A 19,403-nucleotide genomic window follows, 5' to 3' on the forward strand; every position below is an offset into this window, starting at 1 on the left:
TCAGGACCCTCAGGATTTTTGGGATCAGGACCCTCAGAATATTTGGGATCAGGACCCTCAGGATATTTGGGATCAGGACCCTCAGGACTTTTGGGATGGGGACATTCCAGGACATTTTTGGGACCTTGGGGCTGTTTAATATCCCAAATATCAGGATTTTCGGGATTCAGGACCCTCCCTGGGATATTTGGGATCAGAACCCTTAAAATATTTGGGATCAGGACCCTCAGGATATTTGGGATCAGGACCCTCAAAATAATTGGGATCAGGACCTTCAGGATATTTGGGATCAGGACCCTCAGGATTTTTGGGATCAGGACCCTCGGGACATTTGGGATCAGGACCCTCGGGATATTTGGGATCAGACCCTTAAAATATTTGGGATCAGGACCCTTAAAATATTTGGGATCAGGACCCTCAGAATAACTGGGATCACGACATTCCAGGATATTTGGGATATTCTGGAATTTTTGGGATCGGGGGCATTCCAGGACATTTTTGGGACCTTTGGGCCGTTTAAAATCGGGATTTTCGGGATCCGGGCCCCTCCCTGGGGATATTCGGGATCAAGACCCCCCGGGGGATATCTGGGAATTCCCGGGAACGTTCCGGAACTCACCGGGGTTGGACACCTGGACGCTCCGGATCCCCCGGGGATGCTCCGCCCGGCACCAAAACGGCTTCCGGGCTTTCCCCTCTTCCAGGGGGAGGCCGAGGCGGGAGGAGGCCACGAAGCCCAGGCCGGGATCGCGGAGGGCGGGGAAGGAGGAGGCCACGCCCACCCCGGCCACGCCCACGCTGCGGTTGTCCCGGTCGCTCCAGGCCCAGCGGAGCGGCGAGGGCGGGAAGAAGCCGACGGCGACGCAGCCCACGGAGAACAGGGAGGGGGTGGAGCAGGGGACAGCGGGAACACGGCGGGGGCGCTCGGGGAGGCTGAAAAAGGGGAAAAAAAACGGGATTTAGGGCAAAAAAATGACGTTTTTTACCAAAATTTTGATTTTTTTAGGCGAAAATTCACGTTTTTTACATTAAAATTGAGCTTTTTTCGGGGGTGTTGGCGCCACCTGCTGGTTCTGGGTCAAAAATATTTGTTTTGAAAAATTTCGTGGGGTTTTTTGGCGAAAATTCACGTTTTTAACGAATTTTGACGATTTTTCGTAAATTCAGGCGAAAATCGATTTTTTGCCGGTTTTTCACATTTTTTACCCAGTTTTTTGAGGGAATCCGGGGAGTTTTGGGGGTTTGGGCGCCGTCTGCTGGTTTTGGGGTGAAAACACGTCATTTTGAGAAATTTCCAGATTTTTGGGGGGAAAATACACATTTTTAACAAATTTTTGGTAAATTCGGGAAAAATCAACATTTTTGGGTCAGTTTTTGGGGTGATTTGAGGTTGTTTTGGGTCAATTTTTGAGTCAGTTTTTGAGTCAGTTTTTGGGCTGATTTGAGTCAGTTTTGGGTCATTTTTTGGGTCAGTTTTTGGTCACTTTTTGGGTCAGATTTGAGTCCATTTTGGGTCAATTTTTGAGTCACTTTTTGGGGCGATTTGGGTCAGTTTGGGGTCAATTTTTGAGTCATTTTTTGGGTCATTTTTTTGGGGTGATTTGAGTCAATTTTTGAGTCAGGTTTTGGGGCGATTTTGGGTCAGTTTTTGAGGTGATTTGGGGCGGTTTTGGAATTCCGGAATTCCGGAGGGCGGGGCAGGAGGAGGCCACGCCCACCCCGGGGGCGGGGTGGAGCAGGGGGAGAGCGGGAACACGGCGGGGGCGCTCGGGAGGCTAAAAAGGGGAAAAAAACCGGGATTTAGGGCAAAAAAAAACGACGTTTTTTACCGAAATTTTGATTTTTTTAGGCGAAAATTCACGTTTTTTACATTAAAATTGAGCTTTTTTCGGGGGGTTTTGGCGCCACCTGCTGGTCTCGGGTCGAAAATGTTCGTTTTGAGAGATTTCGTGATTTTTTTTTTGGTGAAAATTCACGTTTTTGACGAATTTTGACAATTTTTGGCGAATTCAGGAAAAATCGACTTTTTTGGGGTCAGTTTTTGGGGTGATTTTGGGTCAGTTTTGGGTCAGTTTTTGAGGTGAATTCGGGCCAATTTTGGGTCAGTTTTTGGGTCAGTTTGGAGTCAGTTTTTGGGGTGATTTGAATCAGTTTTGAGTCAGTTTTTGGGTCACTTTTTGGGGCGATTTGAGTCAGTTTGGGTCAATTTTTGGGTCAATTTTTGGGTCAGTTTTGGGTCAGTTTTTGGGGTGATTTGGGTCAGTTTTGGGTCAGTTTTTGATTGAGTTTTTGGGTGATTTGGGTCAGTTTTAGGTCAATTTTTGAGTCAATTTTTGGGTCAATTTTTGGGTCAGTTTTTGGGTTGATTTGGGTCAGTTTTGGGTCAGTTTTTGAGTCACTTTTTGAGTCAGTTTTTGGGGTAATTTGGGGTGATTTGAGTCAGTTTTGGGTCAATTTTTGAGTCAGTTTTTGGGGCGATTTTGGGTCAGTTTTTGAGGTGATTTGGGGCGGTTTTGGAATTCCGGAATTTCGGAGGGCGGGCAGGAGGAGGCCACGCCCACCCCGGGGACGGGGTGGAGCAGGAGGAGAGCGGGAACACGGCGGGGGCGCTCGGGGAGGCTAAAAAGGGGAAAAAAAAACGGGATTTAGGGCAAAAACCCCACGTTTTTTACCGAAATTTTGATTTTTTTAGGCGAAAATTCACGTTTTTTACATTAAAATTGAGCTTTTTTTCGGGGGGTTTTGGCGCCACCTGCTGGTCTCGGGTCAAAATTAATAATTTTGGGAAATTTCACAGTTTTTCGGGGGGTGAAAATTCACGTTTTTGGTGAAAATCCACGTTTTTAGCGAAATTCGGCGATTTTTCGCGAGTTCGGGCAAAACTCGACGATTTTTGGGAAAATCCGACAGTTTCTTGAGTTTGTTTTGAGGGAAACTCCTTATTTTTAAGCAATTTCATGATTTTTCGTGAAGAAAACCCATTTTTCGGCCAAATTTAGACGGTTTTCGACAAAAATTGACATTTTTTGGACAAAAATTGACATTTTTCACCTTTTTAGAGGAAATTCGGCATTTTGGGGGGTTTTGGCGCCACCTGCTGGTCTCGGGTCGAAAATGTTTGTTTGGAGAGATTTCGTGATTTTTTTTTTGGTGAAAATTCACGTTTTTAACGAATTTTGAAGATTTTGGGGTGAAAATTCACCTTTTTTACAAATTTTGACAATTTTTAGGGTCAGTTTTTGAGTCAGTTTTCGTGGTGATTTGGGGCAATTTTGGGTCAGTTTTTGGGCGCTTTGAGAGGCTGGAAAAGGGGGGAAAACCCGGGATTTAGGTCAAAAAAATGACATTTTTAACCAAAATTTTGAAGTTTTTGATGAAAATTCACATTTTTTACCCAATTTTTGGAGGGAATCCGGGGAGTTTTGGGGTTTTGGCGCCGCCTGCTGGTTTTGGGGTGAAAACACGTCATTTTGAGAAATTTCCAGATTTTTGGGGGGAAAATACACATTTTTAACAAATTTTGACGATTTTTGGTAAATTCGGGAAAAATCAACATTTTTGGGTCAGTTTTTGGGGTGATTTGGGTCAGTTTTGGGTCAGTTTTTGGGTCAGTTTTTGGGGTGATTTGAGTCAGTTTTGGGTCGATTTTTGGGTCAGTTTAAGGTCAATTTTTGGGTCACTTTTTAGGTCACTTTTTGGGGTGATTTGAGTCCATTTTGGGTCAGTTTTTGAGTCAGTTTTTGGGGTGATTTGGGGCAGTTTTGGGTCAGTTTTTAAAGGGTTTTGGGGTCATTTTGGGCCAAATTTTGGGAGTTTTTTTGACGAAAATTGGGCGGTTTTGGGGGTTCTGACCAGTATAAACCAGTACAGCCCAGTATGGACCAGTATAGACCAGTATAAACCAGTACAGCCCAGTATGGACCAGTACAGACCAGTACAGACCAGTACAGCCCAGTACAGACCGGTACTGACCAGTACAGCCCAGTGCAGACCAGTACAGCCCAGTATGGACCAGTACAGACCAGTACAGACCAGTACTGACCAGTACTGACCAGTACAGCCCAGTATGGACCAGTACAGACCAGTACAGACCAGTACTGACCAGTACTGACCAGTACAGCCCAGTATGGACCAGTACAGACCAGTACTGACCAGTACAGACCAGTACAGACCAGTACTGACCAGTACAGACCAGTACAGACCAGTATGGACCAGTACAGCCCAGTACAGACCAGTACAGACCAGTACAGCCCAGTATGGACCAGTATAGACCAGTATAAACCAGTACAGACCAGTACTGACCAGTACGGACCAGTACAGCCCAGTACAGCCCAGTACTGACCAGTATAGTCCAGTACAGCCCAGTACAGACCAGTATAAACCAGTACTGACCAGTACAGACCAGTACAGACCAGTACAGACCCGTACAGACCAGTACAGACCCGTACGGACCAGTACAGACCAGTACAGACCAGTACTGACCAGTACAGACCAGTACTGACCAGTACAGACCCGTACGGACCAGTACAACCCAGTACTGACCAGTACAGACCAGTACTGACCAGTACAGACCAGTACTGACCAGTACAGACCAGTACTGACCAGTACTGACCAGTACAGCCCAGTACGGACCAGTACAGCCCAGTACGGACCAGTACAGACCAGTACAGCCCAGTACTGACCAGTACAGCCCAGTACAGACCAGTACTGACCAGTACAGCCCAGTACAGACCAGTACAGCCCAGTACAGACCAGTACTGACCAGTACGGACCAGTACAGACCAGTACTGACCAGTACTGACCAGTACAGCCCAGTACAACCCAGTATGGACCAGTATGGACCAGTACAGACCAGTACAGACCAGTACGGACCAGTACTGACCAGTATAGACCAGTACAGCCCAGTACAGCCCAGTACTGACCAGTATAAACCAGTATGGACCAGTACAGACCAGTACGGACCAGTACAGACCAGTACAGACCAATACAGACCAGTATAGACCAGTATAAACCAGTACAGCCCAGTACTGACCAGTACAGCCCAGTACTGACCAGTACTGACCAGTACAGACCAGTACAGACCAGTACTGACCAGTACAGACCAGTACGGACCAGTTCTGACCAGTTCTGACCAGTATAAACCAGTTCTGACCAGTACGGACCCAATAAACTGATTAATAACCCACTAAATCAATTAATAAAGTCAATTAATAAACCAATAAACCAATTAATAACCCAATAAATCAATTAATAAATTCGATTAATAACCCAATAAACCGAGTAATAACCCAATAAATCAATTAATAAAGTCGATTAATAACAAAAAAACCCCTGATTAATAACGCACTAAATCAATTAATAACAAAATAAACCCATTAATAAAGTTGATTAATAACCCAATAAAATAATTAATAACCCAATAAACCAATTAATAATGGAATAAAACCAATTAAAACCCAATTAAACTAATTAAAAACCTGACTAAAGACCTGATAAAACCTGATTAATATGAATCTAATTATTAAAAGAGTTATTAATCTAATTTAATAATCTGATAAACCCGATTTAAAAACTAATTAAGCCAATTAAAAGGCAATTAAAAATTGAATTAAAATCGAATGAAACCAATTAAAAATCGAATTAAAAGGGAATAAAACCCGATTAAAAAGTGGAATAAAAAGGGGTTAAAAATCGGATTAAAAAGACTAATTTTAAATAAAAACCTGAATTAAAAGGGGATTAAAAAGTGGGATAAATAGAAATTATAAATATATAAAAATATAGGAATTTAAAAACGGAAAATATAAAAAATATAAATTTAAATTTATGTGATTATTAAAATATATATTTAGGAAAATGTACAAATATATATTTATATAAAAATATGTAATTAGAAAAGCATTAAAATATTTCAATGTAAAATTAAAAAAATATATAAATATATAAATTTTTATATAAATGCATAAAAATATAGAAATATAAAATTATACAAATATTTAAAAATCCAAATATAAAATCATAAAAATAGAGAAAAATATAAAAAAATCGAAGTAAATATCATAAATCCAATTAAAATAATATTTATATATATAAAAAATATATAATAATATTTATAGATTTATATATTTATATATATTTTTATATATATTTATTATATTTATTTTTATATTTATGTATTTTTATATCTTTATACATTTATATATATTTATATATTTTATATATATTTATAAATTTATATACTTTTAATTTATTTATACATTTTCTATAATTTTTAGTATATTTCTATATTTTTATATGTATTTATTATATTTTTATATTTTATATATTTTATATTTATTTCTATATTTTATATATTTAAAATATATTTCTATATTTTATATATTTAAAATATATTTCTATATTTTCTCGATCTAGAAATAGAAATAATGACAATTAAATATTTCCCCGAATTCCTTAAAACCCGATTAAAATTCAATTAAAAATCAATTTAAAAACCGAATAAAAACAGATTAAAATTCAATTAAAAATCAGTTTAAAACCCAAATAAAACCCGATTAAAAACCAATTAAAAATCCAATTAAAAACCAGTTAAAAATCAATTTAAAACCCGATTTAAAATTGATTAAAATCCGATTAAAAACCAATTAAAAATCAGTTTAAAACCTGATTAAAATTCAATTAAAAATCAATCTAAAAACCGAATAAAAAATCAATTTAAAAATTGATTAAAACCGGGTTAAAATTAAATTAAAAATCAATTTAAAACCCGATTAAAACCCGATTAAAAACCAATTAAAAATCAATTTAAAATCAATTTAAAACCCGATTAAAAACCAATTAAAAATCAATTTAAAACCTGATTAAAACCCGATTAAAATTCAATTAAAAATCAATTTAAAACCCGATTAAAAACCGATTAAAACCCAATTAAAAATCACTTTAAACCCCCGATTTTATATTGATTAAAATCCGATTAAAAACCCATTAAATATCTATTAAAAAACCCGATTAAAATCAATTAAAATTCAATTAAAAATCAATTTAAACCCCGATTTAAACCCCTCAAATAAATCAAAAATCGACCCCTTCAACCCCAACAATTCAACCCAAAAATTCAACCCAAACTCCACCAAAAACCTGAATTTTTCAGCCCCAAAATTCGCATTTTTTAACCCCGAAAATTCACATTTTTTCCCCCCAAAAATCTCATTTTTTCCCCCCAAAAAATCCCTTTTTTCCCCCTAAAAATCGACTTTTTCTCCCTCCAAAAACCCTTTTTTTCACCCCAAAAAATTTCGATTTCCCCCAAAATTGTGGTTTTTTTATCATTTCCCCAAAACCTCCTTTTTTTCCCCCGAACCAGGTGTTGTTTTTTGGCCTCAAAAAAGGGGAAATTGGGTCAAAAAAAGCCCCGAATTTGTTATTTTCGAAACCGTCCCGGGGTTATTTTGGGCCCTTTCGGGGCTTTTTTGGGGCCAAACTTCCCCTTTTTGGGTTTTGGCCCCGAAATCGGGATTTTAAGGCGAAAAAAGTGGTTTTTAAGTGATTTTTAAAAATATATTTTCGATAATTTTAATTAATTTCCAATAAATCTTAAATTTTCCACCCTTGAAATTCTCATTTTTACCCAAAAATCGACTTTTTCTCCCCAATTTTATATTTCTCTTAAAAAACCCTAAAAATCGACATTTTTCACCTTTAAAAATAACTGAAAAATTCGATTTTTTCCTCAAAAAAAGACCCCAAAAATCCGATTTTTTTACCCCAGAAACCTGCCCTGAAATTTTAAATATTTCAAATATTTAAATAACTTTAATTAATCATTTAATTATTTATTTAATGATTTAATAATTAATTATTTGATTTTTATTTAAATTAATTATTTTGATTTAATTTAATTATTTAATTTTTATTTAATTCAATTATTTAATTTTTATTTAATTTAATATTTATTTTTTATTTAATTTAAATTGTTTAATTTTTATTTAATTTAATTATTTAATTTTTATTTAATTAATTATTTGATTTTTTATTTAATTTAATTGTTTAATTTTTGTTTAATTTAATATTTATTTTTTATTTAATTTAATTATTTAATTTTTATTTAATTTAATTATTTAATTTTTATTTCATTTAATTATTTATAAATTAATTATTTAATTAATAATTTAAATTATTTAAATTAATAATTAATAATAATATCAAATAAAATATTTAAAATCGACTTTTTATCCCCAAATTTTAAATTTTTCTTTAAAAAAAACCCTAAAAATTGACATTTTTTACCATTAAAATCACTTTTAAAAATGTTGATTTTTCACCAAAAAAAGACCCAAAAATCGACTTCTTCATCCCAAACCTGCCCTTAAATCTCCCTAAATTCTCATTTTTACCCTAAAATCGACTTTTTCGGCCAAATTTTATCTTATTCTTGAAAAAAAACCCTAAAAATTGTTTTTTTTAATCATTAAAATCACTAAAAATGTCGATTTTTTACCTAAAAAGACCCAAAAATCGACTTTTTTACCCCCAAACTCCCCCGGGATTATTTTTAACCCTTAAACTCGATTTTTATCTCAAACTCCCCTTTAAAAACGCCCCAAAAAATCGACTTTTTAACCCCAAAATCGCCCCAAAAAATCAATTTTCACCCAAAAATCACTTTTTTCACCCAAAAAAGACCCAAAACTCGACTTTTTCCACCCAAACTCCCCTTTCCTTTTTAAAATCCGCCTCCAAAAAAAGACCCTAAAAACGGACTTTTGACCCCATTAAAAAGAATTAAATTTTCACCAAAAAATCGAATTTTCCCCCAAAATTTAAATTTTTACCAAAAATCCATTTTTTTCACCCAAAAAAAAGCCCTAAAATCCTCTGGGATTATTTTTTCCCTCTCAAAATCCATTTTCCTTAAAAATCTGCCTCTAAATTACCCCAAAATCGACATTTTTAACCCTCAAAAAATTCGAATTTTCACCAAAAATTGACTTTTTCCCAAAAATCGCATTTTTCACCCCAAAAAAATCCTTAAAATCCACTTTTTTACCCCCAAACCTGCCCCCTCAAAACCTCACTTTTCATCTTAAATCTCCCTTTTTAAAATCCCTAAAAATCCACATTTTTAACCCTAAAAAAAATTTGAATTTTCACCAAAAATCGACTTTTTACCAAAAATTGACTTTTTCCACCAAAAAAAAATCCTAAAATCCCCTTTTTTCCGATTATTTTTCCCCCTCAAAATTCATTTTCATTAAAAATCTGCTCTAAAAACCCTAAAAATCGACATTTTCAACCCTCAGAAAATTCAAATTTTCACCAAAAATTCAAATTTTCACCAAAAATCGACTTTTTCCACCCAAAAAAACCCCCCTCGAACCCATTTTCCCACCAAAACCGCCCCAGGGGGGCCCCCCCCGGCCATAAAACCGCGCCAAAAATCGTCATTTTCGGCCTTAAATGGTCAAATTTCCCCCCGGGGGATTTTGGGGCGAAAAACGGCGATTTTGGGCAAAATCGGGGGACTCACCGGAGGAGACGGTGACGACGGTGCCGCTGCCCCAGGCGTCGATACCACCGAGCCCACGGTGCCACAACCCCGCGGGGGACCCCGGCAAAAACCCCCCGGGGGAGAGTTTGGGGCAAAAAAACCCATTTTTGGTAAAAAATGGAATTTTCGGGAATAACGTCGATTTTCGGGGGAAAATTCGATTTTTGGAGGGTTAAAAATGTGGATTTTTGGGGTGATTTAAAGGGAGATTTAGGATGAGAAGTGGGAGGTTGAGGGGGGCGGGTTTGGGGTAAAAAATCCGATTTTTGGTAAAAATTTGAATATTTTGTTAAAGGGTTAAAAATGTTTATTTTTAAAGGGAGATTTGAGGTGAAAAGGGGAGGTTTGAGGGGGGAAAATAATCCCAGGAAGGGTTTGGGGTAAAAAAGCGGATTTTAGGGGGTTTTTTTGGGGGTGAAAAAAAGTCGATTTTTGGTAAAAATATAAGGTTTTTGGGGGGTTAAAAATGTCAATTTTTGGGTAATTTAAAGATAAATTTTTAATGAAAATCCCGGGAAGAATTTGGGTTAAAAAAGTGGATTATAGGGATTTTTTTGGGGGGGTGAAAAATCCGATTTTTGGTGAAAAAAAAATGAATTTTTGGTGAAAAAAATCGAATTTTTGGTGGAAAAATTGAATTTTTGGGGAAAATTGAAAGGTTTTTAAATGGGGTGAAAAGTCTGATTTTAGGGGAGGTTTTTTGAGGTGGATTTAAAAAAAAAAAAAGGGGGAGTTTGGGTGGAAAAAGTGGATTTTGGGGCAAAAAAAAAAATTGGGGTTTTTTGGGTGAAAAAAGGGGAAAAAAGGGGTTTTTTGGGGAAAAAAAAGGGGATTTTTGGGGGGAAAAAAGGGGGGAATTCGGGGGAGAAAAGGGGGGAATTTGGGGTAAAAATAGGGGGAAAAAGAGCCCGAATTTGGGGCAAAAACGGATGAAAAAGGAGCCGAAAAGGAGCCGAGATTTGGGGCGAAAAGGAGCCAAAAAGGGGAAGTTGCCCCAAAAGGGGAAGGGGAAGTTTTTGTTCCCCGAAAATGTCGCCGTGAGAGGGAACAGCAGCAGCACCAAGCACCAACAGCCCACGGTGACACCGGGGGGGACAAAAACCCCTCCGGGGGAAAACCGGCCCCGATTTGGGGCCAAAACGGGGGAAAACGGGAAAAAAGCGCAAATTTGGGGCCGAAACGGGGCAAAAAACGGCGAAACCGAGCCCGGGGTTGGGGCAAAAATGGGGGGAGGGGCTCCAATTCCACCCGATGATGTCATTGACCCAATGACGTCATTGACCCACCCAATGATGTCATTGACCCACCCAATGACGTCATTGACCCAATGATGTCATTGACCCACCCAATGATGTCATTGACCCACCCAATGACGTCATTGACCCACCCAATGATGTCATTGACCCACCCAATGATGTCATTGACCCAATGGTGTCATTGACCCCAAAAAGGGCAAAAACGGGAAAAAATTGGGAATTCAGCCTGGATTTAGGGCAAAAATGGGCAAAAAAAACCACAAAAAAAAGGGGGGAAAATTGTCTCAGATTGAGGAATAAAATGGGCAAAATCGAGCCCTGATTTGGGTTTTTACAGATTTTTTTTTCTATTTTTTTTGGAATTTTTTCTATTTTTTTTCAGATTTTTTCTATTTTTTTTCCAATTTTTTCCGATTTTTTTTTCTAATTTTTTTTCCAGGTTTTTTTCTATTTTATTCTAATTTTTTCCTAATTTTTTTGGAATTTTTTCAGATTTTTTTTTCTAATTTTTTTTTATTTTTTTTTTCTATTTGGGGCAAAAATGGAGGAAAATGAAAAAAAAAAGAGCCTGGATTTGGAGCTAAAATGGGAAAAAAAGGGGAAATGAGCCCGGATTTGGGGCCAAAAGGGGCTGAAAGGGCCCAAAAAGGGGAAGGGGAAGTTTTTGTCCCCACAAATGTCACCGTGAGCAACCCAAGCAGCTCCAGCCCCACGGTGACACCAGGGGGGACAAAAACCCCTCCTGGGGATGGGGAGAAAAACCGGCCCCGATTTGGGGGGGAAAAATGGGGGAAATGGGAAAAAAGAGCTGAAAAAATGGGAAAAAAAATGGGAAAAAAATAACCCGGATTTGGGGCAGAAATGGGGAAAAAACAACCGAGATTTGGGGGGAAAAATGGGAAAAAAATTGGAATATTGGCCCGGATTTGGGGCAAAAAATGAGAAAAAAAAAGAGCCCAAAGGAGCCGAGATTTGGGGTGAAAAGGAGCCAAAAAGGGGAAGTTGCCCCAAAAGGGGAAGGGGAAGTTTTTGTCCCCGGTTGTGTCGCCGTGAGATGCAACTTCCCCCCAACCAGCAGCAGCAACGGCCCCACGGTGACACCGGGGGGGACAAAAACCCCTCCTGGGGATTTGGGGTGAAAACGGGGGAAAAAAAGGGGAAAAACCAGCCCGGATTTGGGGCAAAAAGGGTAAAAAAGGGGAAAAAATTAGTCCAGATTTTTTTAATTTTTTTTTCCAGATTTTTTTTTCTATTTTTTTCAGGTTTTTTTTCTTTTTTTTTTTGTTCTAATTTTTTTTCTAATTTTTTCCCCATTTTTTCAGATTTTTTTGTAATTTTTTAAAGATTTTTTTCAGATTTTTTTCCAATTTTTTTTTCCAATTTTTTTCTAATTTTTCCGATTTTTTTTAATTCTTTTTCAGATTTTTTTCTATTTTTTTTCAACTTTTTTTTCTAATTTTTTCAGATTTTTTTTTTATTTTTTTTCGGAATTTTTTTCTATTTTTTTCGGAATTTTTTTCTATTTATTCCGATTTTTTCTAATTTTTTCCGATTTTTTTCCTAATTTTTTCCGATTTTTTTTCTAATTTTTTCCAGGTTTTTTTCTATTTTATTCTATTTTTTTTCTAATTTTTTGGAATTTTTTCCGATTTTTTTTCTAATTTTTTCTGATTTTTTTCCAATTTTTTCCGATTTTTTTTCCAATTTTTCCAGGTTTTTTTCTATTTTATTCTATTTTTTTTCTAATTTTTTTGGAATTTTTTCCGATTTTTTTTCCAATTTTTTCCGATTTTTTTTCTAATTTTTTCCAGGTTTTTTTCTATTTTATTCTATTTTTTTTTCTAATTTTTTTGGAATTTTTTCAGATTATTTTTCTAATTCTTTTTTGGATTTTTTCTATTTTTTTTTTCTAATTTTCTCAGATTTTTTCTAATTTTTTCCGATTTTTTTCTAATTTTTTTCCGATTTTTTTCTATTTTTTCCGATTTTTTCTAATTTTTTTCCGATTTTTTTCTATTTTTTTCAACTTTTTTTCCTTATTTTCTCAGATTTTTCTTTCTATTTTTTCGGATTTTTTTTCTATTTTTTCAGATTTTTTTCTATTTTTTTTCCAATTTTTTCCGATTTTTTTTCTAATTTTTTCCAGGTTTTTTTCTATTTTATTCTATTTTTTTCTAATTTTTTTGGTATTTTTTCCGATTTTTTTTCTAATTTTTTCCGATTTTTTTTCCATTTTTTCCGATTTTTTTTCTAATTTTTTCCAGGTTTTTTTCTATTTTATTCTATTTTTTTTCTAATTTTTTTGGAATTTTTTCCGATTTTTTTTCTAATTCTTTTTTGGATTTTTTTCTATTTTTTTTTTCTAATTTTCTCAGATTTTTTCTAATTTTTTCCGATTTTTTCTAATTTTTTCCGATTTTTTTCTAATTTTTTTCCGATTTTTCTATTTTTTTCAACTTTTTTTCCTTATTTTCTCAGATTTTTTTTTCTATTTTTTTCTAATTTTTTTCCAATTTTTTCCGATTTTTTTTCTAATTTTTTCCAGGTTTTTTTCTATTTTATTCTATTTTTTTTCTAATTTTTTTGGAATTTTTTCCGATTTTTTTTCTAATTTTTTCCGATTTTTTTTCTAATTTTTTCCAGGTTTTTTTCTATTTTATTCTAATTTTTTTCTAATTTTTTGGAATTTTTTCAGATTATTTTTCTAATTCTTTTTGGATTTTTTCTATTTTTTTTTCTAATTTTCTCAGATTTTTTCTAATTTTTTCCGATTTTTTTTCTAATTTTTTTCCGATTTTTTTCTAATTTTTTCCGATTTTTTCTATTTTTTTTCTGATTTTTTCTATTTTTTTCCGATTTTTTTCTAATTTTTTCCCATTTTTTCTATTTTTTTCAACTTTTTTTCCTTATTTTCTCAGATTTTTCTTTCTATTTTTTTTCGGATTTTTTTTTCTATTTTTTCAGATTTTTTTTCTAATTTTTTCCGATTTTTTTTCCAATTTTTTCCGATTTTTTTTCTATTTTTTCCCCATTTTTTATTCTATTTTATTCTAATTTTTTCCTAATTTTTTTCAGAATTTTTTCCGATTTTTTTTCTAATTTTTTTTTTATTTATTTTTTTTCTATTTGGGGCAAAAATGGGGGGAAAAAAAAGGAGCCAAAAAGGGGAAGTTGCCCCAAAAGGGGAAGGGGAAGTTTTTGTCCCCGGTTGTGTCGCCGTGATCGGCCCATTCGCCCTGACCAAAATTAACCCAAGGGCCACGGTGACACCGGGGGGGACAAAAACCCCCCTGGGACGGATTTGGGGCGAAAACGGGGAAAAACGGGAAAAAACAGCCCAGATTTGGGGCAAAAATGAGAAAAAATGGGGAAAATCAGCCCGGATTTGGGGCAAAAATGGGGGGAAAAAACCGGCCCGGATTTGGGGTAAAAATGGATGAAAGAGACAAAAAAGAGCCCAAATTTGGGGAAAAAATAGGGGGAAAAAAGAGCCCAAAATGAGCCCAGATTTGGGCAAAATGGGAAAATTAGCCAAGATTCGGGGAAAAAATGGGCTAAAATGGGAAAATCACGCCCTGATTTGGGGCAAAAATGGGAAAAAATAGGAAAACCAGAGTTGATTTGGGGCCAAAATGGGCTGAAAGAGCCCAAAAAAGGGGAAGGGGAAGGTTTTTGTCACCGCAAATGTCGCCGTGATCAGGATTAGCACCGTTAGCACCAGGGCCACAGTGACACTGGGGGGGACAAAAACCCCCATGGGGATGGAGGAGCCGGATTTGGGGCGAAAATGGAAAAAAAAGGGAAAATTGGCCCGAATTTGGGGCAAAAGCGTCAAAAAAACAGCTCAAAGGAGCCCGGATTTGGGGAGAAATTGGGTGAAAAAGAGCCCAAATGAGCTCAGACCTGAGTCAAAAATAGGGAAAAGAGTCCAAACGAGCCCGGATTTGGGGTGAAAAGGAGCCGAAAAGGGGAAGTTGCCCCCGAGTCAAAAAGGGGAAGTTTTTGTCCCGGCAAACGTCGCCGTGATCGGCCCAGTCGGCCACCCAGCCGGCACCAGCCCCACGGTGGCACCGGGGGGGACAAAAACCCCCGGGAGGGAGGGGAGGGGAAACCGGCCCCGATTTGGGGCCAAAAGGGGAAATAACGGGGAAAAAAGGGCGAGATTTGGGACCAAACCGGGCAAAAACGGCAAAACCGAGCCCGGGGTTGGGGGAAACTCCACCCAGTGACGTCATTGAGCCGATGATGTCATTGACCCACCCAATGATGTCATTGACCCTCCCAGTGATGTCATTGACCCAATGATGTCATTGACCCACCCAATGACGTCATTGACCCACCCAATGATGTCATTGACCCAATGATGTCATTGACCCACCCAATGATGTCATTGACCCACCCAATGATGTCATTGACCCAATGATGTCATTGACCCACCCAATGATGTCATTGACCCACCCAATGATGTCATTGACCCACCCAATGATGTCATTGACCCACCCAATGACGTCATTGACCCACCCAATGACGTCATTGACCCCCCAATGATGTCATTGACCCACCCAATGATGTCATTGACCCACCCAATTATGTCATTGACCCAATGATGTCATTGACCCACCCAATGATGTCATTGACCAACCCAATGATGTCATTGACCCAATGATGTCATTGACCCACCCAGTGATGTCATTGACCCAATGCTTTCATTGACCCCAAAAAGGGGCAAAAATGGGAAAAAATGGGAAATTTCTCTCAGATTCAGGAATAAAACGGGCAAAATCGAGCCCTGATTTGGGGTAAAATTGGGTGGAAGAGACAAAAAGTGCCCAAATTCGGGGTAAAAATAGAGAAAAAGAGCCAAAATGAGCCCAGATTTGGGGTAGAAATGGGGGGAAAACCAGCCCAGATTTGGGGTAAAATTGGATGAAAGAGACAAAAAAGAGCCCAAATTTGGGGCAAAAATAGGGAAAAAACGAAAAATGAGCCCCAAATCGGGTCAAAAATAGGGGAAAAAAGAACGAAAAATGAGCCCCAAATCGGGTCAAAAATAGGGGAAAAAAGAGCCCAAACGAGCCCGGATTTGGGGGGAAAAAAAGGGGAAATGAGCCCGGATTTGGGGCCAAAAAGGGCTGAAAGGGCCCAAAAGGGGAAGGGGAAGTTTTTGTCCCCGGTTGTGTCACTGTGATAGGCAACATTAGCAGCACCCCAAGCACCAGCATCAGCCCCACGGTGACACCGGGGGGCACAAAAACCCCTGGGACGGATTTGGGGGGAAAACGGGGGAAAAAAGGGGAAAAAAACAGCCAAATTCGGGGCAAAAATAGGGAAAAAAAGAGCCAAAAGGAGCCCAAATTCGGGTGAAAAATAGGGAGAAAGAACCCAATTGAGCCCAAATTTGGGGTAAAATGGGAAAAAAAGAGTTCGAAGGAGCCGAGATTTGGGGTGAAAAGAGCCCAAAAAGGGGAAGTTGCCCCCGAATTAAAGGGGGAGGGGCAAAAAGGGGAAGTTTTTGTCCCCGGGTGTGTCGCCGTGAGCAGGTTCACCCCAAGCACCAGCCCAAGCCCCACGGTGACACCGGGGGGCACAAAAACCCCTCCTGGGGATGGAGGAGCCCGAATTTGGGGCGAAAACGGGGAAAAATTTTGGGGGCCAAAATGGGTAAAAAATGGGAAAAAATTAGTCCAGATTTTTTCGGATTTTTTTCCATTTTTTTCAGATTTTTTTCTAATTCTTTTTTGGATTTTTTTTTCTATTTTTTCCGATTTTTTTTCTAATTTTTTTCCGATTTTTTTCTAATTATTTTTCAGATTTTTTTCTATTTTTTCAACTTTTTTTTTCCAATTTTTTCAGATTTTTTTTCTATTTTTTTCAACTTTTTTTTCCTAATTTTTTCAGATTTTTTTCTATTTTTTTTCTAATTTTTTTCTATTTTTTCAGATTTTTTTCCTAATTTTTTTTCCAATTTTTTCCGATTTTTTTCCTAATTTTTTCCGATTTTTTATCTAATTTTTTCCAGGTTTTTTTCTATTTTATTCTATTTTTTTTCTAATTTTTTTGGAATTTTTTCAGATTTTTTTTTCTAATTTTTTTTTTATTTTTTTTTTTCTATTTGGGGCAAAAATGGGGGGAAAAAAAAGGAGCCAAAAAGGGGAAGTCGCCCCCGACTGGGAGGGGGAGGGGAAGTTTTTGCCCCCGGGTGTGTCGCCGTGATGGAGCTCGTAAGGAGAGCCCCAATCAGCAGCAGAACCGGCCCCACGGTGACACCGGGGGGCACAAAAACCCCTCCTGGGGATGGGGGGGGGAAACCGGCCCCGATTCGGGGGGAAAACGGGGGAAAACGGGAAAAAAAGAGCTGAAAAAACGGGGGAAAAATGGGGAAAAACAACCCGGGTTTGGGGCGGAAATGAGGAAAAAAAAGAGCCCAACTGAGCCCAAATTTGGGGTGAAATTGGTGAAAAAAAGAGCCAGAATTGGTCCGGATTTCGGTTTGGGGTGAAAAGAGCCCGAAAAGGGGAAGTTGGTCCCGACTGGGAGGGGGAGGGGCGGGAAGGGGGAGGTTTTTGTCGCCGGTTGCGTCGCCGTGATCGGCGTGAGCCCCCCAACCAACAGCGGCCCCACGGTGACACCGGGGGGCACAAAAACCCCTCCTGGGGACGGGGGGGGGGAAACCGGCCCCGATTTGGGGCCAAAAGGGGCAAAAACGGGAAAGAAGCTCAAATTTGGGACCAAAACGGGCAAAACCGGCAAAACCGAGCCCGGGGTTGGGGTAAAAATGGGGGGAGGGGCTCAAACTGCACCCAGTGATGTCATTGACCCACCCAATGATGTCATTGACCCAATGATGTCATTGACCCACCCAATGATGTCATTGACCCACCCAATGATGTCATTGACCCACCCAATGATGTCATTGACCCACCCAATGATGTCATTGACCAATGATGTCATTGACCCCCCAATGACGTCATTGACCCACCCAATGATGTCATTGACCCACCCAGTGATGTCATTGACCCACCCAATGATGTCATTGACCCACCCAGTGATGTCATTGACCCAATGATGTCATTGACCCACCCAATGATGTCATTGACCCACCCAGTGATGTCATTGACCCACCCAATGATGTCATTGACCCAAAGTCATTGACCCTCCCAACACTCTCATTGACCCGCCCAACCGCGACCCCAAACCCGCTCAACGGTGTCATCGCCCCTTCAACCACATCCTTGACCCAACCAACCGCGACGCCCAACCCGCTCAACGCTCTCATCCACCCGCCCAACCGCGACACCAAAACCCGCTCAACCCTTCCACCGTCCCACTCAACGGCGTCATCCCCACCCCCCAGGGGTTTTTGCCCGCCCTCCCCCGTCCCCGGCGCCGCCGTGAGCAGCTTTGGCGCAGAAATAGGTGGCGGAATCCTCCCCCCTGAGGTCGTTCATCTGCAGCGTCACCGAGCTCTGCCCGTCGTCCCTGGCCACGCTGAACCGGCCCCGCACCGACGGCGCGTAGAAGGTGCCGCCACTGCTGCCGTGGATCCCGGCGACCCACTCCAGCCCCTTCCCGGGGCCCTGGCGCGCCCAGAACATTCCGTAGTCGCCGAAGGTGAAGCCGGAGCCGCGGCAGAGGAGCCGCAGGGACTCCCCCGGGGCCTTGAGGTCGCCGCCGGACTCGACGAGGCTCACGGCCGCCCGCAGCCCTGCGGGGGGGGGAAAAATGGGAATATCGGGATTATTGGGGCGATCCGGGGGGATTTTTGGGGTGGGGGTCAAAGGTCAGAGGCGCCGGGACCTACCTGGGAGGGCGGCGAGGAGGAGGAGGAGCGGGAGGGAGGAGGAGGCCATGTCGGAGCCGCCGGGGTTCGGTGCCGGCCCTGAGGGACCCCCGGGGGCTTTTATGGGGCGACCGAGGGGCGGGGCCTGGGGAAAAGGGGGCGGGGCTAAAGGGAAAGGGGCGGGGCTTCAAAGGGTTTTGGCGGGTGGTTGTTGGCGGGTAATTAATTCCCGAGGGGGGGGTTAATTGGGGTGTTGATTGGGGTTGGTTTTGGTTAATTGGGGGCGGTCACGGGTAATTAATTAGTTGATGGTGGATAAATTAATTAATTGCGGTCGTCCTGTTAATTAATTAATTGATTTAGCCACTGGAACTAATCACAGGAGTCCTGTTAATTAATTAATCGGTTGAACCGTTGGAATTAATCACGGGAGGACAATTAATCAATTGGGATTTATCACAGGTGTCCAGATAATTAATTAATCAGTTAATTAATTAATTAATTAAAAACTCAATCAGGCATTTAATGAGTTAATCAAGGTTAAGGATAGATATCCAGTTAATTAATTAATTAATTAAAATATCAGTATTTAGAGAATTAATCAGGGTTAATGACAGACATCCAGTTAATTAATTAATTGACTGATCAATAGGAATTAATCACAGAGGGTCAATCATTCAATAGGGATTAATTAACTAATTAATTGGTGGGGTTTTATAACAGGGGGGCAATTAATTAATTGGGATTTAGCAACAGGGGCCCTTTTAATTAATTGACCAGTGGGGACAATTAACTAATTAATTTATCTGGGTTAATCATG

General features: G+C 39.0%; 1 protein-coding gene across 1 annotated transcript; it reads right to left on the bottom strand.

The window, feature by feature from the left end:
* Positions 1 to 619: 619 nt before the first annotated feature.
* LOC135408332 (immunoglobulin alpha-2 heavy chain-like) lies at positions 620 to 18,681 on the bottom strand (the record flags this gene model as incomplete). The annotated part of the gene is made up of 4 exons (XM_064643540.1): positions 18,605 to 18,681; positions 18,151 to 18,508; positions 9,527 to 9,583; positions 620 to 933 (listed from the first exon to the last, which is right to left on the bottom strand). Coding segments are annotated over exons 1-4 (778 nt in total), but the record flags the coding sequence as incomplete, so codon positions are not given.
* Between the last annotated feature and the right edge of the window lie 722 nt (positions 18,682 to 19,403).

This window comes from Pseudopipra pipra, unplaced genomic scaffold, assembly GCF_036250125.1.
Source record: "Pseudopipra pipra isolate bDixPip1 unplaced genomic scaffold, bDixPip1.hap1 HAP1_SCAFFOLD_339, whole genome shotgun sequence".
Taxonomy (NCBI): Eukaryota; Metazoa; Chordata; class Aves; order Passeriformes; family Pipridae; genus Pseudopipra; species Pseudopipra pipra.